Source organism: Rutidosis leptorrhynchoides, chromosome 4, assembly GCF_046630445.1.
Source record: "Rutidosis leptorrhynchoides isolate AG116_Rl617_1_P2 chromosome 4, CSIRO_AGI_Rlap_v1, whole genome shotgun sequence".
NCBI lineage: Eukaryota > Viridiplantae > Streptophyta > Magnoliopsida > Asterales > Asteraceae > Rutidosis > Rutidosis leptorrhynchoides.
This window is the reverse complement of record NC_092336.1, coordinates 387572452-387593529: the sequence shown is the minus strand read 5'-3', so window position 1 is coordinate 387593529 and position 21078 is coordinate 387572452. Positions and strand designations below refer to the sequence as shown.

Below are 21078 nucleotides of genomic sequence, written 5' to 3'. Positions count from 1 at the left end.
TTTGGGTTATCGTGGATTGTCTCACTAAGTCTGCACACTTCTTACCGATAAGAGAAACTGATAAAATGGAGAAGTTGACTCAGATCTACATTAAAGAAGTCGTCTCTAGGCATGGAGTGCCTATATCTATTATATCCGATCGCGACAGCAGATTTACTTCCAGGTTTTGGAAGTCATTACAGAAAGCAATGGAGACCCGTTTAGAGATGAGTACAACATATCACCCCAGACAGATGGCCAGAGCGAACGAACTATTCATACTTTTGAAGACATGTTGCGAACATATGTCATTGATTTCGAAAACGAATGGGATAAGTACTTACCACTAGCTGAATTCTCATACAATAACAGCTACCATGCGAGCATAAAAGCTGCACCTTTCGAAGCGTTGTATGGAAGGAAATGTAGATCTTCCGTTTGTTGGAGTGAATTGGGGGATAGTCAGTTGACAGGTCCTGAGATTATTCAGGAGACAACATAGAAAGTCCTACAGATACAAGAACGATTGAGAACGGCTCGGAGTCGTCAAAAGAGTTATGTCGATATTAAACGGAAGGACATAGAATTCTAAGTTGGTGATAAAGTTATGCTTAAGGTATCACCTTGGAAGGGTGTCGTACGGTATGGAAAATGAGGTAAACTGAGTCCTAGATATGTTGGACCGTTCAAGATAACCGAAAGGGTTGGACCGGTGCTTACAGATTGGAGCTACCACAAGCACTCAGTGGTATACACGACGTTTTTCATGTATCCAACCTAAAGAAGTGCCTAGCCGATGAGAATTTGATTATTCCATTAGAGGAACTGCGTATCGACGACAAACTTCATTTCATTGAAGAGCCTGTCGAAATCTTAGGCCGTGAGGTCAAAAAGTTGAAGTAAAGCAGAATTCCTATCGTTAAAGTTCGGTGGAACGCGAGAAGAGGACCAGAGTTCACGTGAGAGCGTGAAGACCAGATGAGACTGAAGTACCCGCAACTGTTTCCTGAGGAAACTACTTCAGCGGACGATCACTAAAATTTCGGGACAAAAGTTTCAATAACAGGTGGGTAATGTAACAACCCTGCTTTTTCCGTTACTTCCGTTAACCTTTCGTTAGTTTATTTAACGACGATTACTTGACTTTTATGTGTTTATGTGTAATAAATACGTACTTGATCCTTGGAGGGTTACAATAATTAATGTGGGTTGATATTAATACGAATAAATATTTCGGATAATGAAATACGATAAAAACGATACGGTTTTGATAACTGCTTTTTGAGCAACGAAACGCTCGGGTTTATTTTAATAATTAATTTATTAATTATTAACTTTTTGAAAATATTTAATTTATTGGGTTTTTAATAAATTAAACGTTTGGTTGCGTTTTAACGATCGGTTTAGCGTTCCAGGCCTTCGGTACGTCTAAACGGCACTTGAAACGAGCCACGAATACAAGGAATTGCAAAACACGAGCCCGGAACACCATGGTGGGTCCCCATCGGCCGAACACCCCTCTCTCACCTCCCCTTTTATTCTAATTTTGCAACTTGAGGGACTTAAGTGTTAAGTAGGAGAATTAGGGCTTAATATAAATAGTATGTGTTAAACCTAAACTGCATAATCCCTCCACTTTTTTTTATCAGTCGACAGCCTCCCTGGTCCCTCCCCATTGTCGCCCATCACCATCACATAGCACCATTAATTTTTCAATGTTAGATTAAACCTCGAACACGAAAAGTGTAATTCCCTTCGATCTCTACGCGTTGGTATAATTAATTTTGCTATCAAAGGTATAATCACATGAACCCTAATCTCTAAAAATTCTGATTTCATAAGGTTTCATAGTTATGTTGGTCAATTGCTCGATTCATCGTGTTTGTACGCTTGTTTAATCGTTAATTTGTTCGTATTGATTGTTTAGGGTTAAAACTGAAATTGATCTTTGTGTGTACAGAAAATTGACTTTTCCAAATGTTAAATATTATGTTATATTAAGAATCCTTGCGAAAAACTATTAATTTTAGGCTTTGGATTCGCTTGATTTCGTTTCCGGATGATCAAGTTATGGCCAATTGAAATTAACGTTGTGTTTTTGTGTGTAATCAGAAATCTGGGTTTGTTAGACCACGAATTGGCTTGTGAAACTTATACCACTGGAAATATAATTTAAAAACACTCAAGTTACACTCAGATATCATGTCGTTTGATTATGTATAACCCGAGATATGCTTGATTTAGTGTAAAAGTGGAATTATACATCACTTGCATGAAAACAGCCTTGTATGATAAAATGTGTTGACTTCTGTGTTTAAAGCTTTTCATATTTGAAAAGTACACAAAAATTACTTCACCTTTCATGTAGATATCATAGTCTAATTGTATATATATCTTCGGATAATTGTGTGCGAATGTGATTAGCTAAACTAGAATCGAATCTGCAACTTGCTCTCTTTGTTATACTCCGTGGTTTGGATTTATTGAAATAGCATATATGCTTCTGGAATATGAATATTTATATGTTATGTGGTATATTCTCAGTTTATTGCAACCTCCTAAACCTTATGCATTGGGCACACTAGTGCCATACTTTGTATAACTTCTGAATTGAGCTGAAAACTAAACATTCAACATGCACGAATAAACTGTACAAATTGGCTAAACCAAAATTGATCAACTTTTGATATGTGTTAGTTTGACTTGTCCTTGAACTATTTCCACTAAACTTGTGTCAATTGCATGTCTCTAGATCTGGTTATAGCCAAAACGAAATCAGTGTGCGGTCAGAAACTGACTTGGCAAACCATAAATGTACCCCTTCTGATTCCTGACTTTTAATTATCGTATGAGACCCTGGCCGGACTTTTTGGAATCGATTTTGAGTATACTTATGATCTGGAGTTTTCCATGTTTGAATGTATTTTATACTATGAGATAATATGCTAAGTTTGCTACATGTACATGAACTTTGTGCACAACGATAAACTGAAATTGTGAAATTGACCATATATGATCCAAAACATGTTGTTTGACTTAGGTTTGATATGTTGACCAACATTTGACATGAACCCACTGATGTTGACTTTAATTGACTACTTTGACCAAGTTTGACTTTTGGTTTGACTTCGGTTGACTTTATTTGACTTGCATGATCTAGTTGACTATATGTTGACTTTTACTTTGAAACGCGTCGAGTCGAGCAATAAGACAACTTATACTATGAAACCACATTTGTTTAGGACATATTTATTGACCAACCTAAATACGTATACTTAGGTTGCATTACTCGGCTATAAACCGTACAAGTCGTTTGTCTTTCAATCCAAGCTTATTCAAAGGTGAGTCTATAGTCCACTTTTTACATGTTTTCAGGGATGAGAATACACGCTGTTATATTTACATTTTCGAATGCTTTTGTATTGACACGAGTACTATATATGAGTACTGAGTTTGTTCACAAAGCCTCTAGCTTGAATACTTTTAATACCATCGGTGTAAGCACAATTTAGATGGACGGATCCGTTAGGTTGACAACCTCACCCTACAATATTAACTGTGGTGCATTTACTTTGAACATTAGATACACTCGAACAAGTGTATAACATTTTATGAGGTAAAGGCGGGTATAGGGGTTTCTATACTCGGGTCATTGCTAGTATTCAGGTGCTCATAGATTATGAAAACGTTTTGCAACTTGGAGTTGTACTTGTAAAATCTCGTGGTCAAGGAACTTAAACTATTTTCTGATAACTGTTTTCTGATACTATACAACATTATGTAAAACTGGGATTTACGAACAAATGAGATAAAACTTGACATGGTATTGTCTACTAATATTTGAAACTTGACATGATAGTGTCAACAAGCTTTTGAAACGGGACACAGTGTTGTCTACAATCTTTTAACGTTAAACCTTGGGGGTCTTCCACTAATAAACGTTTTTGAAATATTATTTCTTAAACATACTGTATTGTTCACCTAAAACCTGTAGATTCACTCAATATTATTGTTGATCCGTTTTGCGTATTTTATTCTCAGGTAATAATTGCTTCCGCTATAGAATATTGCTGTTACGTAGAAGTCAAGCCAAGCACTGGGACCAGAGTTAACATTCCGTTAAAGGGATTTTTTTGACAGGGTGTTACATCCGTTAACCCTTGGTATATGCCTTGCATGTGAATGTAAATTCATCTTTTTAGCCTTCTTCTTCATATGAATCTGGAACTTTGCTTTTGATCAACTTGTTATTCCCCAAAATTGCAAAGCCGAATTTAAAAAAAAATGAATAAATATAACCAACTCCACATCTGTCTGAGGAATATTTATCATAAAATCAACATCTAAACGTGTTTTTCTGGCACGGTTGTTAAACGGCGGTGGAGTGGCGGTGTAAGGTAAAATTCAACCATCGAACTGCTTCATCTTTTTTTCTTGGAGCATCTGTCTAGATATATTTTTGATGACTTTTGGTGTGTATGTATTATGATTTATGTGATAATTATTGATATATTCATAATTATTAGTAGTCTACTACTCCGTACTTATATGATGATGATTTGATTAAATCATTTTATGATAATGTTTTAAATTGGGGTTTGTAATTTTGTGGAAGAACAAGTTGAGCACGAGCAAGAGTTCAGATTCATATGAAGAAGAAAGCTAAAAAGACGAAATTACCCTCACATGTAAGGCACGTCTCAAGGCTTAACGGACTTTTTAACGGAATTTAGACGAAGGGACTCTGATTGCCAATTTTTGCAAATAAAAGGATTCTTAAAGCAAAAAAAAAAAAAAAAAAAACCCCGATGGATGCTGATTTCAATATGGGGTATAATAGAGGACTAACGGAGCAAAAAAAATCTAATTATAACTACTCCGTAAGACTAAAAATATCGGGTTAAAAAAATTCCGGTGAAAAAAAAAATCACCGAAACCTGTCAAATTTTCACATAATTTTTTTTTCATTCAACCAATCAAACTCACATTACTTAGTTATTCAAAATGTCTAAAAAAACAATAACCAATAAATATAAGTAAATAATAACTTATATGTAAAATCAATTTATGTACGTTAATAACATCTTATAAGATGAATTCATGAAGATGAATAAAGATGGTGGCGGCGGTGGCGGTGTGTTCACAGATGATGGTGGCGGCGATGAATTGATGAAGATGATGATGAACGATGGAGTGATGGTTGAAATTTTTTATTGGGGCTTTATTAAAGTTTTTGGATGTGGGGTTTTATTTTAAGATGAGTTTAATTCATATGAATCTGACGGGGTTTCATATGAATATGATGTCTGATGTCTATAAAGTTTTATTTTAAGATGAAAATGAAATTATGAATTTTTATTTGTAGGTTTGGTCATGTTAAGATCATGTTAAGATGAAAATGCATATATTAGGGTTTTATTTTATTTTGGGAAGAAGATGAAAGAGGAATATGATAATTTCAGAAAAAATACATAGGTGGTCCATGTGCAGAAAGACTGAAATACCCCCATGTGACTAGCATGTGATACCACCTAACGCCTCAATTTAAACGGACGTTTGAGAGGGGGACCAACCGGGTTCAAATCTCAAACCACAGGGACCAACGAAGTCGAAATGAAAGTTTTGGCCAATTCATGCAATTTTGCGCAAACCACAGGGACCGGACCAACAGGCAATTTTGCCTTAAAAACACTGCATAATCAACCTATTACAAAAACACAACCTAATCAACCTATTACAAAAGACCCATGGACCAACTGAAGAAAAAAACAAAGTTTGTGAGTCGGATTCGGTCGAGTCCGATATGGATTTGGTTTATATAATGTCTACCGTCCTACCGGCCACGAGGGTCAATCAAAATGATTGATTTTTAAGCAATTTAGAGATTATGTAAATATAATTGACACTTGAACTATCAATATAAAACTTTAACTAAATGCATTATAATGTAGACTTAGCTATAATCTTATTATTTTGTTTTAGGTTAAAGCCATAAATATGTTATATACTTTCATTTTTATTTCAATGTAGGCTATATACTCAGAAAAATACCAATATATGTTATATACTCTTAAAAGATGTATCGATGTATACCAACAAAACTTAGAAACCTGCTAACATCATCATCGTATCAACATCATCATCTAATCGAAGCTTCAAATTACTTGAAAATGATGCTAATAGCCTCGACTAATATCTTTTGTGAAGTATTAAGATTCAAAATCCACAACAATTTCACAATTCGATGAAGAACGGGAGCGATTTTCATGAAGAACACCAAAATTGTGTTTTGTTGACATGAGTACAATTTTCGAAAGTGTATATCCTACATTGGAACAAAAATGAAAGTATATAGCCTATTTATGGAAGAACAAGTTGCATTTTTTTTCCATATCATATTTAAAAGAAAAAAATCCACATAATCATTTTAACCGGTTTAGCCGGTAGCAAGTCATTTTGTTGATATGAGTACAATTTTTGAAAGTATCTACATTGATATTTTTCTAAGTGTATAGCCTACATTTGAATAAAAATGTATAGCCTACATTTGAACAAAATGAAAGTATATAATCTATTAGATTTAATCATTTTGTTATTAATTGAAATAACTAAAAAAACACATTTGTCATTGTCCTTCACACCCTTTTATTTAAATATAAAAATATTCATAACTTCTCACTCCATAGATAACGACATTCTATCCGTGAGTTTTCCATGTCTTCTTCTTGTAACCTTCAACCTTCATCCATAATTCTTCCTTTTTTTATTTAAATTGTACAGTAATTTTATCCTCAATCATCATTATTGATTTTTTTTTTTCTTTATCTTTGCTTATACTACATTATATTCTGTATATGCAAATTCTTTGAGCACAATCATAAAAATGGACCACACTCAATTCCATTTTCTTTCATTTTCACCTCTCTAAATTCCGGTTTCGAATTCGATAATTCTTTGATTAAGTTTCCATTTTAGTTGAAGCATATATCAAATTTTCATTTTTTTTATCATTGCCTTTCACGAGACTTCATATACTTCCACAAACTTTTGGTTTTATTCATTATTGATTAATGATTAATGATTGTGTTTCATGTAGTGTTACATATATATATATATATATGATAATTCACTAGTTATGATTTTCTCATAATTCATCAACAACAATGTGTACTTCCATGTTCTTTTTTAATATGTTGCCTTGTGTGATTATGGTTTTATTTTTGGTTTGTAACTGTGCTGTTAGTAAAGAATGTACAAACACTCCAACTGAGCTTTCGTCCCATACTTTTCGATACGATTTCTTGAATTCGAAAAACAAGACATGGAAACAAGAAGTGAATGATTTGCATAATCATTTAACTCCAACTGATGATTCTGCTTGGGCTAGTTTATTTCCTAGAAAAGTATTGAAACAAGAAAATGAATTCGGTTGGATGATGATGTATAGACAAATGAAAAAAAATCATGGGATTAAATCACAAGTTTCTAAAGATTTTTTGAGTGAAGTTTTTTTGGGTGATGTGAGATTAGATCCGGATTCGGTTCATGGTCAAGCTCAACAAACAAATTTGGAATATTTGTTGTTGTTGGATGTTGATAATTTGGTTTGGAGTTTTAGGAAAACTGCTGGGTTGGCGACACCAGGCACTGCGTATGGCGGTTGGGAGTCACCGGATCAAGAACTTCGTGGTCACTTCGTAGGTTTGTATATTTTCGCATAATTCATCTTGTTTTGTGTTTTTTGTCTATATGTGTAATGTTATTTTTTTAACATACTTTTGTGAATGAACCTATATATGAAAGACAGATTCTACTTATGCATACTTGAAAATACAACTTTTTTCTAATGTAAAGAATACTGAATATGGAAATATGTCATTGTAATGCATCTCATGAAGAATTTTTTAAGCCTTGACTTATGAAACTACATGCCCAGATCAAAAAGTTTGAAACTTGATGATAGGGAATGTCATTAGCAGTTTGGTCGAAATATTGATCGGAATTTTGGGTAGATAAAACAAGAAAGTGATGCTATCCTGATTCTTTTTCTGAGTAATTTATTATAATAGTACATACCCGGATCGAAAAGTAATAGTTTTGATTGAGGGGAAGATCAAATCAGTTAGATCAACTACTCATTCGCACATGCATACCCTGCACAGATCTTTGATCTTGTACTACAAAGAACCATAAAAGTGTAGTGTATTCAATGAAGAGTATATGTTAATGGTAGTACACAAACTTCAAATGAAAGTCATAATATAAAAATTTAATTGGATTAAATGATGCTTCCTTTGTGAATATTTCATGAATTTGACATTTATTTTCTTTTCAAAAACTGTTAGGACATTACTTGAGTGCTTCAGCTAAGATGTGGGCGAGTACCGGTAACACAACTCTTAAACAGAAGATGACAGCAGTAGTATCTGCGCTCGGTGAATGTCAAGAAAAGTTGAGCGGCGGGTACCTCTCTGCTTTCCCATCTGAGTTTTTTGATCGTTTTGAAGCCGTTAAACCTGTTTGGGCTCCATATTATACCATCCACAAGGTAAATATTTACCATTTTTTCAAGAGAAACAATAGTTAGGCCTAAAACCAACCTTGTGTTGTAGCTCATGTGGTAGTGGCCTGCCTCTCTTAGCGAGAGGTCAGGAGTTCGATTCTCGTTGGATGTAACATTGCACACAAGGTTGCTCTTTTACCCTTGAATTCCACCCAAGGGTGCCTTCCGCACATCGCGTTGCAACGGCAGGGGGAGGGGGGTTTACCGCCCATGTCCTCGGATTGGGCCGGGTTTCCTCCTGGGCAGCAGTTCGGGGCAGGTTATTCAACTGTGGGAGATGAACGCGAGGGTGGTTAAGTCCCCCTGGATGATCTCGTACTGCTGTTCAAAAAAAAAAAAAAAAAAAAAAAGTTAGGCCTAAAACCGTGACCTAATTAAGAAATAGATAACTGTCAAGTGGCATTTGGGCCTGTTTTAGATCTGTTTTCAGGCCTAAATATCACATCTTCTTTTTTTTCTTATGATATTTGGATCTTTTATCAAGTTTGATTGATAATTTTTTGTCACTTGCAGATAATGGCAGGTTTAGTGGATCAATATGTTTATGCAGGAAACAATCAAGCTCTAAATATGGTGACTCAAATGGCAGATTACTTTTCTAAACGCGTGCAAAATGTGATCGAAAAGTACACTATTGAAAGACACTGGCAATCTTTAAATGAAGAAACCGGTGGAATGAATGATGTCATGTATAGGCTATACACTATAACAGTATGTTGTTAATCTATTCGCCTATTTTATATATATATTATTTCGACTAGTAATCCTATATATTCCGTTAAGTAAATATTGACCCGTTTAATGTTATTAGGGAGATGCTAAACATTTATCGTTGGCTCATCTTTTTGACAAGCCCTGCTTTCTTGGACCATTGGCTCTGAAGGTAATTTATACATAACTGTGCTTCTTCTTTCGATAATAAAATACAATTTTTTTTTAATTATGTATAAAATAAAATTATACTTGTAGGCTGATGAATTATCTGGTTTTCATGCCAATACGCATATTCCAATTGTTGTTGGATCACAAATGCGGTATGAAGTCACCAGTGAGCCTCTATACAAGGTATTTATACTCTCAGTTGAGGCACCTTACAGTTTATAAACCAAAAAATTTTAAATTTTAAAAAAAAAAACTTAAACAAAATTGATGACTATTCTATAACTTATATGTATTTCAGGAAATCGGTACGTTCTTCATGGATACTGTGAACTCTTCTCACATGTATGCTACTGGAGGGACATCAGTTGGCGAATTTTGGTAAGAACAGTAAACGATAAACAGTTTTTATGCAAATTTTTTTTTAACTTATTTATCATTTTAGATAAATTTATTAATGTGAGTAAATTCTGTTTTATGAGCATGCTTATTTTGTGTAAGAAAATGATGGTTAATTGGTAACCTCAGGTCTGAACCAAAAAGACTAGCAACTACGTTACAGACAGAAAATGAAGAATCATGTACCACTTATAATATGTTAAAGGTGCACTATATTTTACAGAAAAGTGTATACCAATGTTTTCATGGTCACATCTAATTTTGTGAATAATGTTTATTATGTTATTTATAGGTCGCACGAAACTTGTTTAGATGGACAAAAGAAATGGCGTACGCAGATTATTATGAACGAGCTTTGACTAATGGTGTTCTAAGCATTCAAAGAGGGAAAGAACCCGGAATCATGATATATATGTTGCCATTAGGACCTGGAACGTCGAAAGATACAGGATACCATAAATGGGGAACAAAGTTTGATTCGTTTTGGTGCTGTTATGGGACAGGTTTCGAAAAATAAATTTTTTAACAATTTCTCATTTAGAAAATTTTTCAGAGATTGTCATGACAGTTAATTTTTTTTCCCATTTTCCATCAATTTTTTAGGGATCGAATCGTTCTCAAAATTAGGTGATTCAATTTACTTTGAAGAAACGGGCAACAATCCTGGGCTATACATCATACAGTACATATCAAGTTCGCTTAATTGGAAAGCAGGGCAGATATTAGTTGATCAGAAAGTAATGCCTGTTGTGTCGTGGGACCCTCGCCTTCGAGTAACAAATACAATTTCCTCAAAGAAGGTAAACGAATCATAATTCGGAAAAGGGTATAATTGTCTCTTTTTCTTTTCTAATATGGACTATGTGTTAAATGCAGGAAGGATCGTCTTCCACTGTGAACTTTAGAATACCATTTTGGACAACATCAAACGCAAAAGTAACACTTAATGGTCAGGATGTTCCTCTAACATCTGCAGGTATGAATCTATTAATTAAACATGCTTATTTGAATTAAGAATTCGGTTTGAAGATTTATAATATTTGTCTGGTGTAGGTAACTTTCTATCAGTGACGAAAAAATGGAGCGCGTCTGATATAATCACTCTTGATTTGCCAATAACACTGAGAATGGAAGCCATTCAAGGTACTATTTAGTTACTTCCTTTTTATAAGGTTCGAGTCATATTAATTTTGCAACCGTACGAGGTTCAGAGTTTAAGTCCTGTGATAGGATTGTATATATTCGTGGATTAATTCGTTAATGGGTGTATTACCTTTCAATAAAAAGTATACATAAGGAGTCATGCATCTGGACAACAATAGTTAGTTGAGTTCAGCCGCGATGACTCTGGGCTGCCGCACTGCAGGTAGCCGCCCTGAGATTAGTTGGCTCGCAAAGCGGGTCGGAAACCCAGGTTTACAATAAAAACAAGAATTGAAACTACAGAATTCAGCTATTAACACTTTTTTTTTTTGTTTTTCAGTTTTTTTCTAACTAAAAAAGTCTTTATATTTCAGATGATCGGTCTGATTACGCATCTCTTCATGCAATTTTATTCGGCCCATATCTTCTCGTCGGCTTGATCACTGCTAACGCTGACCTAAAACCAAACTCTGATTCTTTATCCAGCTGGATCACTCCAATTTCATCAAATTCCAATTCTCAGTTAATCTCTCTTTCACAAGAAACCAATAAATCAACTTTCGCTCTATCACACACCTACACATCCCTAACAATGATAAACTATCCGGGCCCCGGAACAGCATATTCCGTTTTCTCAACGTTTAAAATCATAACACCAAACTCATCAATATCAACTCTTGTATCACATTATAAAGATGCTATTGGTAAAACCATCATGTTAGAACCATTTAATCTCCCTGGCATGTTAATTGTACACCAAGGGAAAGAAAAAAGTTTAGGAATCGGTTATTCAACCGATCAAGAAAATGCGCTATTCCGATTAGTTGATGGGAACGATGGAATGGTCCGATTAGAGTCTGAAAATCTTAAAGGGTGCTATGTGTACAGTCTTAATGGAACAGTCAAGTTAAGTTGTGATTCCGAAAAATCGGATTCAGAGTTCGTTACATCAACTAGCTTTAAGTTGAATGAAGGAACCAGCCATTACCATCCAATTAGCTTTGTGGCAAAAGGTTTGGATTATAATTATCTTCTTCAGCCTTTGTTTAGTTTAAGAGATGAACATTATACTGTTTACTTCAATGTTCATTCTTAAAAAAGTTGGAACGAAAATTTACACAAATGGCCGTCTAATATTTATTTTATAAAACAGGACAGGGATTTGATATATGTTAACATTTTGGTCCTTTATTGTTTGTCTAACTATGTCATTGATCTTCGGTAATATATACATGTATAATAATGTATTGCTATACATTTAATGTTGTACATTGTGTTTGTTTCTATTATCAATATTATTTTTATAATAATCAGAATTATTGAATACATCTAAATTTTTATCTCCTAATTATGTATTAGAAGTGCTCAATACAAGTTTAATTAACCAATGCAATATGTAATCTGAGCTACAATATGAACTTGAAGAAACTACAATTAAAAAATACAAAAGGAAAAAAATAGAAAACTTGAATTTATCTAGTAGCATATTGTGTGGACTTTTTTGTTGGAAATTTGGTGACCGGGTCCCTAACCCGTTTGGACAGATACATAAAGTAAGTACAGTGAAATCTTTATAAATTAATAATGTTGGGACCAGAATATTTTATTAATTTAGTGAGATATTATTATATCGATAAATTAATAAATTATCAATTTAAAAAATTAGCTTATATTTGTGAGCAAGTCTCAAATTAATGCATTATCATTCGAAATTATCATGTCCGTTCACTTTACCTATTTGAATAAAATATAAACAAGGACTTTCAAAATTCTCATGTATGTACATTCACATATTAATGAACTTGTCAAGTTCAATGTATATTGGGATTTCAAAAAAAAAAATTAGTAATTATTAATTTATAGTTTCACTGGGACCAATATATTTACATTGAGATTTCAAAAAAATTATTATCTTATTATTTTATCGATTGGGGTTCAAATTTGTACTGGTCCCAAGTTGGGACCGGACAAATTATTAATTTTATCGAGGTTATTAATTTATCGAGTATTAAATTACACAGGTTTTACTGTATGAGTGTTTGGATTACACAAAATAAGAGTTTATAAGAGCTTAAAAAAGTAGAACTTTGATTTTAAGGAGCTTATGATTTTTAAGCTTTGTTTGATATTCTAAAAAAAAGTAGAGATTATTAAATTGTAGAGCTTAAAAAAGCTCCCTACAAGTAGCTTAAAAAATAAGCTCTTGAAAAAGTAGAGTTTATGATATGTGTTATTATCAAAAAGCCCTCCATTTTTTTTTTTTTTTTGAAAGACAAGTTGTTGGCATCGAATACTCTCATTTGCCACGCACGCACGCGCTTTCGGGCAGGAAACCCGAACCGCATTACAGGGATCCGAACCTTATACCATCCCGAGGGGCAGGCGGTCGGAACTGGGTCCTGAATCCTGTAATGCGGTTCGGGTTTTCTGCCCGAAAGTGCGTGCGTGCGTGGCAAATGAGAGTATTCGATGTCAACAACTTGTCTTTAAAAAAAAAATGGAGGGCTTTTTGATAATAACACATATCATAAACTCTACTTTTTCAAAAGCTTATTTTTTAAGCTACTTGTAAGCAGCTTTTTTAATCTCTACAATTTAATATTATTTAATATTATTTTTTTTTTTAAAAGCCCTCCATTATTATTTTATATTATTATTATTAATGTCCTTTTTAGTCCATTTACAAAAAAATAAGGTTCAGCTCCACCTACTTTACCAAACACTTATAAAAAATAAAGTTACAGCTTCAAAAATAAGCTCCAACTCCAGCTATAAACTCCATCTAGTTTCGTCTAAACATACCATATTTTGACCCTTAACCCAACCCGCTGGTTTTCCACACCCAGTGTTAATACCATATTTTTTTTGACAATCCCTTCCTTCGTCTGAAATCCGCAAATCTTTTTTTATGTTCGTAGGAAATACTATACAGGAGAAAATTAGGACAAATAAACATAACTAACTATTTCTTCATATATAATGATAAAAGCATAATCAAAAGAGTACCTTATATAATTTTTTTTCCATATATAATAGAGTTGTAATCACTTGCATCCATAAATTTGCTTGAAAACAAAGAAACCAATGAAACGCGACATGTGGCGCGAAAATCACATGTGATTGGAAAAAAAAATTCGAAAATTTTTTTTTTGAAATTTTTTTTTTCGAATTTTTGTTTTCGAATTTTTTTTTCGAATTTTTTTTTTTAAAAATCATATGTGATTATGCATGTCAATCACATGCGATTATGCATGACAAATCCAAGCACATGTGATTGTACAATTCAATCACATGTGATTGTGCAGGTAAATAACATGTGATTGTAAAAAAAATAAAAAAATTTAAAAAAAAAATTTTTTTTTTTAAATTTCGAAAAAAAATTTTAAAATTTTTTTTTCAAAAAAAAATTTTAAAATTTTTTTTTCAAAAAAAAATTTTTGAATTTTTTTTTCAATCACATGTGATTTTCGCGACACATGTCGCGCTCTTATTGGTCCCTTGAATCTCAACTTAATTTATGGACTCAAATGAATATTACTCATATATAATAATAAGTTTAGTAATACTAAAAAATCGTCATAAGTACTATCATCAATTAAAATTTTAGTTATTAAAAAAATGTCAAAAATACTATGACTTTAGAGGAAAACGAGGGTTGCGTCAGCGTGATCCCATGTCTCCATAGCTATTAACCTTTAATTATGGAGGTTCCGACTTTGATGTTGTCGAGAAAGGTGGTTCAGGAGGAAAATTTTCGATACCATCCCAAGTGTGAGCGTCTGAAAATTGTTACTTGTGCTTTGCAGATGATCTTTTTTTTTGTTTGCACATGCTAATGTAGAATCTGTCTCTATTCTATATTATTTGTGATGCGTTATATGAATTTAAAGGTTCGCCGGGGTTAACTCCAAGACTTCCAAAGAGAACTACAATTTTCTCCAGTGTTGCGATGGGATTGAAGCATCAGATTCTTCACATTCTTCCGTTTGAAGAGGGAATGCTTCCCGTGAAATACTTATGTTTGCCTCTTGTTTCGTCGAGATTATTATATCGTAATTGTAAAGTTCTTGTTGAGAAGGTTAAAAACAAAATTAAAGAATGGAAAGAATAAGTTTCGCTCCTTCACAGAAGAGTTCAACTTATTATTTAGGTTGTTCTATGCAATTATATTGGTCTTCTATCTTCATCCTTCAAGCTGCTATTATAAAAGACATTCAGAAATTGTACCGTGGTTTCTTTTGGTGTCAAGGAGCCTTCAAGAAGGGTAAGGCTTAGGTGAAATGGGGTTTGGGTTTCAAAAGGCTAAAAGTTGGAATGTAGCCCTTATGTCATCCCACTTATGGCGTATTGTAGACCGTAAAGAATCTTTATGGGTCAAATAGATGCATATGTATCATCTCCCGCCTCGATCTATTTGGGAAGTGCCGATTAGATCTGATGTTAGTTAGAGTTGGTGAAAACTTCTAAATGCTCGAGATGTGATTCGTGAGTTTCTAGTTTACAAAATTGGGGATGGTCGAACAGCGTTAGCCTGAGTGATACTTGGAGCACAATTGGTCCCCTGAGTAGCATTGTTTCTTCGATAATATTAATAATGCAGGTTTCAATGCTAATAGTCGTGTTTGTGACATCGTGAATAATAATAAGTGGATATGGCCAGCTACTTGGCATCAAAAATATCCTACGTTATTACTGTAAGATTTATGCGCAAGCTACAACACATAACTATATGGCTGAATTCATTTAAGCCTTCGGGATCACACACTTATACACCTAGACGTCAATTAATAATATATAGTGATACATTATTCAAGTAATAAATAAAAGTAATTAATTAATTAATTAAGAGTTATTTAATTAATGTTTACAATTAAATATAATATTTACAATTTACAGTTGGTATTGTAAAGGAAATATACTAGACTTGTAAAACACGTTGAGCTTTGTTTGAATAAGGAATCTAAATCACAATTGTATTGTGACTAAAATTATGAACCGACGTTATGGATACATACTTACACCGACTTTGACATAATATAAAAAGGGGTCTTGGTTCCATTCGTTGAAATGCACAAAAATAAATTCACAATACTTTTAGTTTTCGATAGACATAGTGTTCTGTGCTTTTTAGTCGACAACTAAACTCATCAAAGAAAATTTGGTTTTTTCCGGCCACAAAACTCATACGTTTTCTCTGGTGATACGAACGAAAACCGAAACAAAGTTATAATTTTCTTCAATACGATTTAATAAATAATCCTTGTGATTATTTGTTATTACTTGACGGGACTAGCACATCCGTTTGACGTTGTTCGAAATGTAGTGTGGACTACCCTAGAGGCAATCATCCTTTTGATTGTTAGTTTCTCTTCCTTCAATCCGGTTCTTTCAAATCATATGGATCCGTTTTGGTGATTTATTATTAATATAATTAATACGCTTCCGCTTAAATTGTTATTAATATTATATGATGGTTCATGATAATAATTAATTAGAAAATTGTTTTCTTAAAACCCTAAATCACCAACAATTACATGTTCACCCACCTAATTTACATGATCAAAATGCTGCAGTTCTATGGAAAATGCGAAGATGGCTAGCTTCGGGAATACTCTGTTGCTGTTGCTTATGCTTTCATTCGGCCACGAGGAGCTGCAGTTACATGGTTTAATGTGGTATAGTTTTCACAAAGTATTCCTCGCAATGGGAGAAAACGTGAAGACTCAAGATAGATTAAAGTCATGAGAAATTAGGGATGGTCAAGCGTTGTTGTGTTCACTCTGTCAACAGTGCCATGATTCTCATATCCGCATGTTTTTCGAATGTCCTTTCTCATGATAAAATTTTGGAGAAATCCAAGCAACTTATGCATTTGTCATGTAATAGCAATGAATGTAAATCATTTGCGGAGTATATTTCTCCATGGGCTGCTTGAAATAATACTCGTATTATGGTGGCCAAGATAGTGTTGGCTTCAAGTGTATTTTATTTAACAATAACATGGATGTTTCAAGGAAAGCAACGATCGATTGAAAGGCTTTTTTGGAATATATATTCTACGGTTCGGTTGAAGCTGATTTTGGTTCGATTTAAAGAGTCAAGGCAAGTCAGAGAATTAAAGATTGCTTGGAAGATAGCCTAAAGTGTGGTGTTTTGGGCGGGTCGAAATCATGTAGTTTTGCTTGGTTTCATTTTGTTTATAGGTTCTTGTTTTGGCTGCAAGACTCACTTGTAGCATTGTGCTTAGTTGTTCCATTCTTTTATTATTCATAATAAAATTCATCGGGGTAATTCTCTTTACACAAAAAAATAAAGATTTTAGAAAACATAATATCAAACCAAATAGTTATATATAAATGGACCTAGGTATGTAATGTTGGACTATATATTTTGAGCCCTTTACGACATTGGGCCATATGTGGTTGCACACCTTACACGCCCAATATCCGGCCCTGAGTCACCTAGCATATAAGTTCAAGGGTAATAAGTTCACTAATGGCTGACTACGTACTAGAAAATTAAAATAAAAGAGTTTGTTGGTATTTGAGCACGCCCATTTTAACTGGCTTGTATATATTTGGCGAAAATAACCAATACTCATATAGAAACGAGACTGTTTTCCAAAGGAAAACGCCCTCAATATGGATTACAAAAATACGTGGGAAACGGGGAAGATCATACATAGAAAGCAACATCTATACGCAAAGTATCTAATAACGAGCCTCGCTAACATCCCGAAACCTAAGAAACAAACTACTAACCAATCAAAATCGACAATTACCCAAAAATAAAAGGATGAAAACAAACGAAAGTACACAAGACGAAACACACCAATCAACCTATGGACCTGCCCTTTCAATTTACAATTGACCATCTCTTTCAAAGAATTCTTCATGGACCGATTCTCTATCTTGTACGATACTACATTGGTGGAACCATCGCCCGACGCAACCTTCTCGGCCAAGCGTGTCATCATATCATCAAAAGCTGCGAAAACCTCCACGGACATACCTCCTCTCCCGATAGCTGATGAACCTCCATCTCTTACATCTTGAGGAACCATAAACAAGTGTTGAAAAGTGTCTCCGTAATTCAAGTCGTTAATGTTGTCTTTAAGCTTTAAAACACCCGAAGTTGTATAACAACTAACTAATCCTCCTGTACCCGCAGGAGTTTCCGGCTCAAGAATAGGCCCACTTGTAAGCGACTGTGATACGTCAACAGAAATAACAAATAGACCGATGCTTAAATCTGGCCCAACTATAGTCGATAGTTGTAACGACCCAAAACTCTTTACGAGAAAACACACTCTTTATTTTAACAAACAGTTCAATGCACCACCAGACCCATATGCGCAGCGCGCAAGGGTCTGCTCGGCGCGGTTTATAACATAATTTCAAAATAGAAATTGACAACAAGGCAGACCACCAGCAACCGGGCATTTGCGCGGCACACATGTTCCCGCGCAGCGCGCTCTATAGCTGGAAACAGGGTCAGCCCAAATACTAACCCAAGCCCAACCATTTTCAATCAAACCAAGTTTCGTTCGCCCAAACTAAGTTTAACCATTTTCAAACAAACGGGTTTTAAACATTAGAAGAGTATTACGACCCTCGGGACTCCAACGACCCATAAATACAAGGACGTGACAATTTCGACCCATTTCATTTATTATAACAAAAGACCTAGCATGGCGATTGGGATTGCACTACCCAATCCCAAGTCTAATCTAAAACAAAGTCTTCTAAAGCAACACTTGGTAGTCCACTATGAGATGACCCGTCCTAATCCATAAGGACGAGTACAATAACATATGGTTACATTGCGAGGTATTTGACCTCTATATGATACATTTTACAAACATTGCATTCGTTTTTAAAGGACAAACTTTCATTTCATCGAAAGTTGACAGGCATGCATACCATTTCATAATATTCAACTATAAATGACCTAATTTTCCATTTACTTAATAATAATCTTTATTGAACTCAACGACTTGAATGCAACGTCTTTTGAAATATGCCATGAATGACTCCAAGTAATCTTTAAAGTGAGCAAATTTACAGCGGAAGATTTCTTTCAATCCTGAGAATAAACATGCTTAAAAGTGTCAACCAAAAGGTCGGTGAGTTCATTAGTTTATCGTAATCAATCATTTCCATAATTTTAATAGACCACAAGATTTCATATTTTCATTTCTCATAAATATCATGCATGCATATAGCCATCTGCATAAAAAAAATCATTCATATGGATTGAACACCTGGTAACCGACATTAACCTTAATGCATAGAATATCCCCACAGACATCGACATCTGTATAATAATAATCTCGAAGTACTAAATCCATCCATAGACATGAATGGGGGTTGTTAGGCTCAATAGATCTATCTTTAGGATTCGCGTCAATTAAGGGCCATTTCCCTAATTCTTAGGTTACCAGACTTGAAGGGCGATATTCGATTTCGATAATCCAACCATAGAATGTAATTTCGATTACTTGTGTCTATTTCGTAAAACATTTATAAAAGCAGCGCATGTATTCTCAGTCTCAAAAATATATATTGCAAAAGCATTTAAAAAGGGAGTAATGAAACTCAGAATACTGTATTTCGTAGTAAAAATACATATGACGTTATTGAATAAGTGCAAGGTTGGCCTCGGATTCACGAACCTATATTAAGTATATATATTCATATGTTGGTCAATATCTGTCTAACAATTTAGGTCAGGTCAGAGTGTATCACAATCCTAATGCTCGAGATCATCATGCAAAAGTTAACAAAAGTCATCTAATCCAAGATTGACTTCCAAAATCTATTTATGTTTATTATATAACTTAAAGATAGTCGTCTTATCTATTTAAATATATTTATCAGATTTTATTAGAGTAAATAATAAGAGTCATTTGTTAATAAAAATTCATATTAAAATTTATATATGATAAAAAAAATATACTGTTATATATCTTAAGTAATAAAATTTATAGAGTTCACTTAATATAATAAAAATATAGTGGTATGTATTATTAATATAATTATATTACGTGTGGTAAACATATCTTTGTGTCACATATTTATTTGATAAAATAATATTGATAATAATAATAAATAAAAGTTGTATTATTTTGTAATAATAATAATTATTATTCTACTAATAATAATAACAATATTGATGATTAAAATAAAATGATAATTCTTATCACGATAACGATACTTTTTAATATTAGCTGTAATAATAATATTTTATATAAAAAAAATGATAATTCTATTCAAATGATAATTTATAATAATAATAATACTAAAATGATAATAATAATGCTATTTTATAATAACAATGATATTTCTATTAAAAATGATAATTTTAGTAAAGTGATAGTTTTAATATAAGTGATACTAATAAATAATGAAAACGATATTTTTCTCTTAAATCAATATCTTACAATATTTTAAATTTCATCATGATACTTATACTCATTATTTCCTAATCGATTTGTTTAATAGCTTTTAGTCCTCTTTTATATCGTATTCATAATAATAGTAATAATCATAATAATTAGATAATACTAATATTAGTTTTAATGATAATGATACTATTAATAATAAATATTATAATAATATTAATGATACTACTAATAGTTATAATAATAATAATAATAATAATAATAATAATAATAATAATAATAATAATAATAATAATAATAATAATAATAATAATAATAATAATAATAATGATAATATTAATAATAACCTTAATAATAATAACGATAGTAATAATAATAACAATAATAATTTTTAATGATAATACTTATATTAATAATGATAATGATAATAATAATAATAATAATAATAATAATAATAATTATAATAATAATAATAATAGTTATTGAGTAGTAATAATAACGACGATAATAACGACGATAGTTTTAATAATAATCATTTTCAATAATAATACTAAAATTAGTGATAATTCAGTTGACGATATCTTTTAATCCGTTCATCGAAACCATAAGCTTTCTAAATGAAAAGTTATTAATTTTTCGCCATCTTTCCAATGACATGCATATCATATACCTTATCCCATTAGCATATGTATTAAATTCATGATTCATCATA

At 32.9% G+C, this 21078-nt stretch overlaps 1 protein-coding gene across 1 annotated transcript; it reads left to right on the top strand.

Moving 5' to 3' along the window:
- The first annotated feature begins 7143 nt into the window (after positions 1 to 7143).
- On the top strand, positions 7144 to 12180 carry LOC139844025 (uncharacterized). Its single transcript, XM_071834228.1, has 12 exons — positions 7144 to 7680; positions 8325 to 8527; positions 9056 to 9253; positions 9354 to 9425; positions 9512 to 9607; positions 9723 to 9802; positions 9950 to 10025; positions 10113 to 10323; positions 10424 to 10620; positions 10697 to 10796; positions 10874 to 10963; positions 11338 to 12180. The coding sequence occupies exons 1-12, from the start codon at positions 7155 to 7157 to the stop codon at positions 12057 to 12059; spliced, it is 2571 nt and encodes an 856-aa protein (XP_071690329.1). The 5' UTR covers positions 7144 to 7154; the 3' UTR covers positions 12060 to 12180.
- The last annotated feature ends 8898 nt before the right edge of the window (positions 12181 to 21078 follow it).